General features: G+C 35.3%; 1 protein-coding gene across 1 annotated transcript; it reads left to right on the plus strand.

Annotated features, from left to right (window-relative positions):
• The first annotated feature begins 7,066 nt into the window (after nt 1–7,066).
• On the plus strand, nt 7,067–7,471 carry LOC112503750 (prostatic spermine-binding protein-like). Its single transcript, XM_025107744.1, has one exon. The coding sequence runs from the start codon at nt 7,067–7,069 to the stop codon at nt 7,469–7,471; it is 405 nt and encodes a 134-aa protein (XP_024963512.1).
• Nucleotides 7,472–10,591: the final 3,120 nt, after the last annotated feature.

Below are 10,591 nucleotides of genomic sequence, written 5' to 3' on the forward strand. Positions count from 1 at the left end.
ACTATCTCTTCTTTCTCTAGATAATTTACTGCTTTACAAATGGCTTTGCAAAACACAAAAACAAACTATCACAATAATGGCTCTCTTGCCAAACCTCCCTGATTTATAAGAGAGAACTTTAGTCTCTGGAAAATGAAATGCCTTCAGCATCTAAACCTCTATCAGTAAATGAATCTCTCACTGAGGCTCCTTTAGAAATTCTAACCATTGCTGAAGAATCTATAGCTGAAGTCTCATCTTTTGTTCCTGAACATCAATGCTCAGATGATAATCCTCTACCAGCTCAGCGATGGACAAAAGACCATCCTAATCATCAAGTTATTGGTGATCCAAGTGCAAGTATTCAGACACGACGTGTTCTATGTAATATTTGTCTCTTTGTTAGGTTTGAGTTTTTGAGCTTAAGTGTTGTATTAAATCTTGTATTTCTCCTACAAATTTTCTATTTCTTTTGTCATATAAATAGGATAAGTCTTTGTATTTGTTTAGTTAGTGAATTAGAGGATGCTTAATTGAGATTAGTGAGTGTAATTAGAGAGCTTTGAAGATAATATACAATAATTGACTTGTTGACTTTCTCTCTCAAGATTCATATTCATGATTTGCCATAGTTATGTTCTTGAAGCATCATGAAGATTAATTGAATAATCTGGGACAATCAATTGGTATCAGAGCTCTCTGCAGCGATTTGATTGAAGAAATTGCACAAATTTCGAGAATTTCTGCACAATTGCTGGATTTTTTAGCATATTGATTGGACTGTTCTTGGATATACAAAGACTGTTCTTGAGCATTCATCGATATCTTCATCATTTTCATCTCAAATCTCTTATATTTTGGTGTTGAATTGTTAAAAACTTTATCAATGTGTGCGATTCGATATCCTGAATCATTGTTGTTCATATAATTTTATGATATAATCATTGTTTTTGAAGATTTGAAGGATTTTTGGAGTTTACAAAAACTTTTTGTTCTTGCAAAATACATAAAAGTTTGAGTTTTTGATCCATTTTGGTTGAATATTCAATAAAATTTGTGTTTTTGGTTGAAGAATCCGATTGTTGTAGTAACCGGATTTGTTCTAATCCGGATACTGTCTTTGTGCGTCCACAATATGATCAATCTTCAGATATCTTCATGAATTCAATGGCAGATTCATATAAACACCAAGAACACTTTGAGAGGAGTTGAGAGGAAAAGTCAACAACTCAAAGTCTATTATATCTCTCAAATGTACGTATGATTTACAATGAAGCTCTCCTACCAATTACACTAAAGTACAAAGCTTATATAGGGTCAAACAATAAACCCTTCTAGTGAGAGTCAACATGACAAGTAAAGTCAAACACGCTAACAATACAATTATAGACTTCCAAGACAAATACAATTTAACACTAAAATTCAATCCCAACATTCTCCCCCTTTGTATTCAAGCTTGAAAGAATTTGCGCACTTTGAGTCTCGTTTGAACTTTGATGCTTTAAGCTCTTTATGACTTCTTGAAATCATCAAAAACAATCTTCTAACAATCTCAACTTTATAATCTTCAGACGATCTTTTGTTGAGAAAATATTCCAACATTCACCCCTTCGAATGTGGAACAAAAACGATCTTCTCTTTTGACAATGAAGAACAATATCAGCAACAATCTTCAGAAATGATCTTCAAGATATGATCTTCAAAGTTTTGTCTTCAGATAACAAATTACAAATATTCTCCCCATAAACGAATTTCTTTAGATAAAAAAAAACATTCTCTTCGTTGAGAAATCTCTATCAGTAAACTTTTGTAAAGATGAAATCTTCACATTCTGTTCCGCTCTCAAACAATGTAAACACATGAATAATCTTCAGTCACACTCCTTTGAGCCTTTTATCGGTTCCCAATATTTCCCTTTGAAGTTACTCCCTCAAGATTTTTATATCATACTCTCCTTATATCATCCAGAATTGATCATTTCATTCATTATTTCATACTCCCCCTTATGATGAAATGAGAATCATTAGCATCATACATCATAATGAATGAAATCTTCAGCAAAAGCCGTCAATTCATAAAATTTTAAGCAGATCTTTTCAAATCCAATTGTATAATCTTTTCAGATTAAAAGGATGGGAAAATAACAACCAATTTCAACTTATGAAATTGTCTTCAATCTTATAAAAAGATTGGCCTGTGAATATAACAAATATACTCAGTACAACGGATGTACTTCATATATGAGACTTTTTGAGGTTCATCTCACTAGGTCTTCCATTCAATCTTCGATATCTTATAAAAGTATATCTATGAATGTTTCGGCAAAATAACATATACTTTGCAAAATATGTGTGTAGAACGAGAAAGCAACATATGCTTCTGTTTAGGATCAAAAAGATAAATCACATGGACTACACAAATTTATCTGACTCAATTCGTGATCAAAAAGACTTGAAGGGTGGACATATATCCTTCTGTTTCAATATCAACTTTTTCCGAATGAGAAATTGATAGATTATGAGTTATGTACCCCAAGTATTATTGAAACACTTATCTGTTAAGAGATAAATGAGTACCTGGTGGGGTTGTGACAAAAATTGGCTTGGTCTTTGCCTTTTTCAATATTAGTCTCGAAAGAATTGAGAACTAATAGATTACGTGGTATGCCCAGTATTTTGAAGTTTAGAACAAGATTCTTGTAATCTTTTAATCTTGACACAACTCTCGTCAATTCTGTTGTCTCACAACAAATACCCCTCTCATTTTCATTTTAAACTCTGCACAGAAACCCTTTTGTATTTAATATTAACTCAGATATGGTTGTCCTCTTGTGTAGGGTTGTCGGTTCTGACATTTCCATAGAGGTATTCCTGTGAAGCACTCAGTCCCTCTTAAAATTACATTGTATGCTCAAATGATCACAAGCTAATGATCAAAATATTATCTCTGTAAAACACAATGATCAGATAAAATTGACCAAGAAAAATATAGAGTTGATGTACAATCAATCAAGAAGTGATACACAAAATCAGATTATTCAAGAGAAATGAATGAAGATCTATAAGAAGAAGTTTACAGATTCTGATATTCAAAGAATAACAAATGTGTATCAATCAAAGTAAAAAAAATATCAGGAAAAACAACTTTGATTACAAACGAGCATATTATCACCGAAAATGATTTTCATTTTAAGAGATGTGATAATAACAGTTTGAAAAATAGCTGAAATAAGTATTGGAATTATGTTCGATGAGAAATTACAAAAGTAAAATCTCAGGAAATACGTGCTCAGAAAGTATACTCGTTGCATAAAACAGTTCCATTTTCCAAAAACTTTTATTAAAAATTTCTAGAGACTACCCCTACAAAATAGATTTGAGTAATGATTCATTTCAGCTCAAAATAAACAAAAATTAAACCATTTTGGCACGGGTCCTGAACTGTGTATTCAGAAACCATAATCGTTAAAGCACAGGTCCTAAACTAATTTATTCAGAAACCTCATTTGGATAGTATACAAACTCCCCCTAAATTTGTGCATCAAAAGCAAAATTTTCTGATCAGCACAAAAATGACACACTTGAAAAATCAAATCAAACAGATTTTGGTACCCAGACGAACTTGGGTCCTTCTTTGTTAGTATCAGGTTGTGGGATGTTGTAACTGCCAAACCATCTATTCTTATAAGATGTTTTCTTTTTCGCATTTTTAACAGGTTGATCATATATGCAATAGGATCCATACCAGTTATTATTATCATACTTATTATGATTCTTCCAGCTCTTCTGATATCTGTTATCTCCATTCCACTTGTTGTACTTTTTACTGTTCACAAAATCTGTGGCTTTGCATGTAGAGCACATTATCCTTCTCTTGCTAAGATTTATCAGATCATTAATAGTTCTCACAGTGCAAGGAAGAACATGGTTAGTAACTACAGAGTTACAAGACGAAACAAATTCATCTTTATTAACCCAAACATTTTTTTTTCTTTAGAATGAAAATTGGGTGATCTAATGACATACCCTTGATAGTACTTATTTGAAAAACGAGAATAGTTCTTAGAAACACTTGATTTAGGACTTCTTGAATAATTGTTAGATTTAGAACTGTCATAAAAGCTGGTTTTACACTGTGAACGAGAACCAATTTAGCCTTGAGCACATGAAAAGTCCTTAACTTTCTTTAAAATCATGTCTCTTTCATCAGCAACTAAATCATACTTCTGTTTGAGTTCAGAGCTCATTTTCAATTCAGTTTCAAGTTCTGTCTTAGGATCAAATAATTTCTTAGAAGTATCCAGGAGTTTACCTTCTAACTCCTTCTTCAGCTTCTCAAACATCTTCTTTTCTTTATCAAACTCTCATCTCTCTTCATCTGAGCTGCTCTTTTCATTCTTAGAAGCAATGTCAAGCCATTTTTTCTTTTCTGCAAGCTCTTTGGCAATTGATGCATATTTCTTGGCAGTATTTCTCTTTTCAAGAGCAAACAACTTCTTCTCTTCGTCCAAAGCTTTCTGCTTTTGAGCAATGCTGTCAGATAGTTCAAGATTCTTGCTCATACATTCTTCTGCTCGTTCCAAGATGATAAGCTGCTCAAAATCCGAGATCTGATTCAATAGCATTTTAGCGTTTAATTCCAACGAGTTGATTTTATTTTTAAAAGATATTTTTTTAGTACCAAACCGTTTCTCTACTTCAAGAATCCTTTTCTTCTCTTTCTCAATTTCTTTCCTTTCAGTATTCGAAAACTTTTCAGCTTCCAAAACTTTTTCCTTCTCTAGGTCCAGTAATTTTCTTACTTCAATCAATTCACTCTTAGACTGACAAAGTTTCTCAGTTAGTTTCTTGACTTTTTTATGAATGTTTCTTTGAGAGTTCTTTTTAGCACTCAGTTCATTTTGAACATCTTGAAGTTTCCTAAACAAATCTTTGTTTGATTTAATCCAAACTTTTAATTCTTCAACTGAATCTTATTTTGTGGAATTTAATTTGACAGTAAGTTCTTCAATCTCTTTGTTCAGTCTTACAGTCTCTTGTGGATCAGAAACATTCTTCATAAGATCATTCAACTTTTCTTGCAGAACTTTCTTCTCTTCCTTCTCTCTTTCATTACAGTCAGTTAACCGAATGGTCCAACATATGTTCTTGTTAAGCTCTAAATTTAGTTTATCGTATTTCTCTTTGAGTTCTTTGTATTCCCTCACGTAAAAAGTTGCCATTAAATTTTTTTAAGATTGATTAAAGAATCTTATGCAATGAATGAAATCAGTCGAAGAAATAAAAAACCAATAAAATCTTTCAGAAAAAATCAGTAAGCTCAAGAATATCATAAAAGCTCAAAACAGTTCAAAAATCAAAAATTCAGAGAAAACTGTCAAAAATCAGTAAAAACAGTCAAAAACTATTGAAGACAGTTAAAAACGGTTAAAAGTAGTGAAAAACAGTTTACGCGACACAAAACAGTTCAAAAATCTCAAAATAGTTAAAATGAGATCAAAACAAGTAAAAAGGTCCAAAATTTTCAAAATCAGTAAATTTGAAGAAAAATCATATAAACTCGTGAAATCCAGATAAAATCTGATAAAAATATGAAATCTGGAAAAAAATCGATTTTGAAAAAAAAATTTCAAATTTTGTCAAACAGTGTTTCAAAATCGGACAAACAATAAAAAAATGGCTAAGTATAGAATGCAAATCTCGAAGTGTCTTTGGCAGAGAATCACCAAAAACTCTTAAGCTTTTGGGTGAGAAAACAAAAATTGGGAAGAATCGCATGTCTGTCATATGGTAGTTCATGTTTTCCCATTTCATCCAATGTATGGGAGGCAAAACTGGTGGACAAGATCAAGCGTCCAGAGTTGCATGTGGACATTGGCGTCTCTGTCATTCGCCAAAGGCCAATCAACTTTGCCGACGTGATATTCGAAGATCTGGTGTTGAAGCTGAACAAGCCAGAGGGAGAACGTAGTACCTTACACCAGGTTCTTATCCATGGTGTTTGCTAAGATATTTAGCAACAAGTACTCCACAAAAGGCAACCTACTCATCTAGAAGCTTGGATCTAGAATCTTGGATCATATGCTGAGAACTGAAGGCGTTGCACTATCCTCCTTTGTGCCTGAGTATCCTTCTTCAGCTTCTCCAACTGTGTTGGTATGTCTTTCTTTTCTTGCTCCGGTGGTCAAGACTTAAGAAAACCCCGCAACATTTATCCCAACCACCACCACCCTCTCTTGTAAAAGAACCTCCTCCCAAACCACTCTTGGTTCTCCATCGAGGGCAAAGAAAGCAAGAAAGGGGATAACCACATCTCTGGATGTTACTCTCAAAAGGTTCCAGCTATTTAAACCAGACTTAACCCCGGGGAACCTTCAGCTTTATCTCTTCCAATCTTTTCAGTGATTTCTGCAGTTACTGTTGCACCTGTGGCTCCTATCCCAACCGCCTCAATGACCCAAATAACTGAACATGTGAATATTAGCATAACCCTTGCTGAACATGCATTTCCACCATTTTCATCCATCTTCTCCTCTCCTTCTTCTTTGGTCTCGACCCGTGTTCATGACTCATCAGTGATTGTCCTCCCTGATGATGAAACACACACCATAGGACTTGAGGTTGTTCCTCTCGAAACACCTTAGTTAATGGAAGCGTATCCTCTCGAAGGCAACCTGGAGAGAACCAACATCAATCCTTCAGATGGTGCTGATGAACCCTCAGGTAATCTTCCAACCTACCCTTTCATTTCTTCTAACCCTCGAGCTATCTTATGCTCAACCATCTTCTTTTTCAGGTCCTTGCAATGAAGGAACGCTAGCCATGGAGAAAGAGTATAACATGGCTGATGACATGAACCTGATACCCCCGGCCATAGAGACTGTCTTAATAAAAAAATGAATGAAGTCTATAAAGGCATGCCTCTCAGGGTTGACGTTTCCTTTGACCTTTCAGCTCTCAAAACTGACGACAATGGTGTGAAGGAACAACTTTATGCGGTCTTCTTCAAGCTAGATCGCCTCTCGCTGGATCAAGCTCTCGACATCGGTCTTCTTCAGGCTAGATCGCTAAGCGTGCTTGAACAATGAATGAACATAATAGAACCGAGTCTTGATAACCACTTCTCTAGTCATGCTGATGACAAAGAGGGGGAGAAAGACTTTACTGCTGCTACTGTCCCTACAACTGAAGTTGAAGCTGATGCTCAAAGAGCTGAAGCTAATGAAGCTGAGGTTGTTGATGACACCATCATTTCCCATGAAGTTAATGAAGTTGAGGTTGTTGATCATGCCGTCAGAGCTGTTGTTGAAGCTCATGATAAAGACCTTCCCATTACTCCTGCAGCTGATGCTGCTGATGAGGAAAATGAAGATGAAAATGAAGACGATGACGATGGAGATGACGATGACTCTCCATCCCGTCCTGACGCTGGAAAGGATCTCGGTGGTGATGATGATGAAGACGACAATGACGAAGACTTCACAATTCAGTAACACAAACCTGCCAGTGCTCTGAAAGGAGTCTCTCTCAGCGATTCTTCATCCCAAGGGAAGAAAGAGAAAGAAAAAAGAGAAGAAGACTTCCACAAAGAACCAGAACACCTCCTCAAAAGACAAAGGTGTTGCTGAAGAAGGAAATCTCAAAGTTCTCTTCCAACCTGTCGTGCCACAAGATATTGAATCCTCCAGGTTTGCAATAGTCATGTATTTTTGTCAACTTTCTTCTTCATTCCCTTCTACCACCTTTGGTCGACTAGAGGAATGGGTACCTGAAACCCAACCTCCAGCATTCCTAGCGACCAGCAGATGACTCTGCTTAAGGAGTCACTCAACCAAACTAGAGTATAAATTCCTCTTCGTACCGCTAGTTGTGGTGAGTTTGACTTCCTATCTGAAGCTGAAAGACTCGAGGCACTCAAGGCTGAGGAAGAAATCAATCTTCAACGACATCGGACTAAGGATAGCCTATAGATGGCCAAGATTCTTGTTGCTCAAGTTCTTCCAAAGAAATCAGCTAAAAAGATGGTGAACGTTGTCAAGGCCCAAGCTAATTTGCTTTCTGTTGTAAAAGTTGAACGTGAAAATGAAGCTGAACGATCGAGACAGAAAATGGAGCGAAGATCGTTTGTATAAGAGAATAAGTCCCCATCGCATCTCAAGTGTCGCAATCAATGGACAGATGAAAGATGGTGCAATGCTCATCTCCATGCTCATGATTGGAGACAACCTTGAAGCTGTCATAGAGTACACTTCCTGCCTTGGACAATACGGCTACAGTGAATGGATGGAAATCCGCCAAGCCATTCTGTACTCAAAGTCAAGGCACAAGCCAATAATTGAAGACATCCTTAGCGAGCTGATCAAGAAAATGTCCAAATTCGTTGATATACCTACGAAGCCGTCATTGAAGAAAGGTAGAAGAAGAAAACATTCAGATCCTAACTATGGACTAACTCTGAGGAATGAACATGAAACAAATTTCTCCCCAGACGAAGTCCTGAAGGATTCGAAGAAGACAGAAATCTCTATTATGAACCTCTCTTTGCCAACGAAGGGTCCTTACATACCCAACACTGTGCATCTATAGCCTGAGTTTGAATTTATATTCCTTGACTATGAAGGCGAACACAACTTTCAGAGAGTGTATGAGTTTAATATATTTTCTATAGAACATGTTGATAAGATATTGGTTGGGCAATGATCTTTATGGTGAAATGATAGACCGCAAGATCAGAAGAGAACTTCTATGTCAAAAAATGCTTAGAGAAGAAGTATCTGGTCACATCGACTTCAGCGACTTAGATTAGTTATAAATTTTTGTCTTGTAAATTTTATCTTTCATTGTATGTCTTTTATTTCAGTGTACACCTTTTATGTAATAAGTCTAGAATGTACTGACTGAAACACTTGTAATTCTCCTTCGAGTAATATAAGTATTTCATCAGACTCACTGAAAAAGATCCTTGAAAAGAGAAATAGGGACATATGTCTATGAATTCTATTATGCTTTTACAGTCTCTGACAATCTTCAGTCAGTGAACATGCTTTCAGTTTCAATTTCCCTTGTACTTTTTCTTAAACTTGTAACTTAAGAAAACTTATATAGTAAATATTACGTCACTGAGAAAGATCCCAAAATAGTCAAAAGGGACATCTACTTAATATGTAACTTTTCCTTACTATAAAAACTTAAGTCAATTTTCTTTCTGTTGCTTTGTCATCATCAAATAGGGGAGATTGTTGATCCTGTCTCTCATTGATTTGATGATAATCCCTTTTACCTTTTGAAGTATTATTGTTTCTGTCTTTTCACTTCCAACGCTCGTTGAAACACGCATTGTAATCCTATAGCGACCATGACACTTCAAGAAGACAAACTCACACCCAAGAACCTTTAGTGAATGTTGAAGATTGAAACTGAAGATTAGTGACTGGTGCGTTCATGATCTAAAGAGGTATTCAGTGATTACAACCTAGCCAACATATTTGTGAAGACTGCACAAGCCTTAGTTAATGCTGAAGAGACATCAAGCATTATTCCAACATTCAACGATCAAATGAAGCTTGCCATGCACGATTGTTTTTGTCTTGTCTTTCCACACACAAAGGACAAACCCATACCCTATCAATTGTATAGTACTACATGGAGCCGACTAGTCGACTCTAGTCTGCTCATGAATAGACAATAGTACTATTCACTATTGCAAAGGACAAGCTTTCCTCTTAAAGCTTGATGCATGATCTAACCCTTTGATTTGCATTTAAGGCAATAGGTATAAATAGCTGAGTGCTCTCCTCATGCACTACATGTATATAGCACACAAAAGAAGACATACGCTTATCTTCAAGCAAGTTAGAGTTTCTCTCAAAATTCTAAAGTTCTTACCCAAGAAGAACATCTTTCTCTCTTTATTTTTTCGGCAAATTTATTATATTTGCTAATTATATTTGTGTTTAATCTTAGATTGTTTTTAGATAGGTTATCTTTACCTTTTCTATTTCCGCAAACAATCTATAAAAATCTGTATTGATCCTTCTATATCAATATATATTTTTAAATACGAAAGTTTTCTGTGTTTGTATTTATCCCCCCCTTCTACAAACTATTCCTCTAAACTCTTGTAGACCCGGCTGGGACTAATAGGTAGAATGTGCATAGATTTCGACCAACGATCCATAATCACCCATATGGCATTATATCTCTTTGGAGTTCGCGGTAGCTTCATGATGAAATCCATTGTGATATGATCCCATTTCCACACATGAATCACCAAAAACTGCAAATTCCCATATGGTCTTTGTGTTGGAGCAAAATTATTGTATTCAAGTCTTGATGCAAAAATTGTTTTAAATGCTTTGTAATGTTTAGATGTAAACTTTCCTTTTATAGTTTGGTGGTTTGACTTTCCTATTTTTTAAGGTTGCTGTAAATAGTAATCTGTTTATTTTGTTGGCTAACACTTTTAGACAGAAGTATACAGATACTTTGACATTGAGAAAGAATATTCTTTGTATCAAGCACACCGTTCTTACTATTTCATCAATACAAGCAAGCCGACTGATTTGAATCTCTATCTTGTTCTTGATCTTTGATTGAATCTGTAATTAGACTTC

Source organism: Cynara cardunculus, unplaced genomic scaffold (assembly GCF_001531365.2).
Source record: "Cynara cardunculus var. scolymus isolate 2C unplaced genomic scaffold, CcrdV1 Un_Scaffold_3716, whole genome shotgun sequence".
NCBI classification, from domain to species: domain Eukaryota; kingdom Viridiplantae; phylum Streptophyta; class Magnoliopsida; order Asterales; family Asteraceae; genus Cynara; species Cynara cardunculus.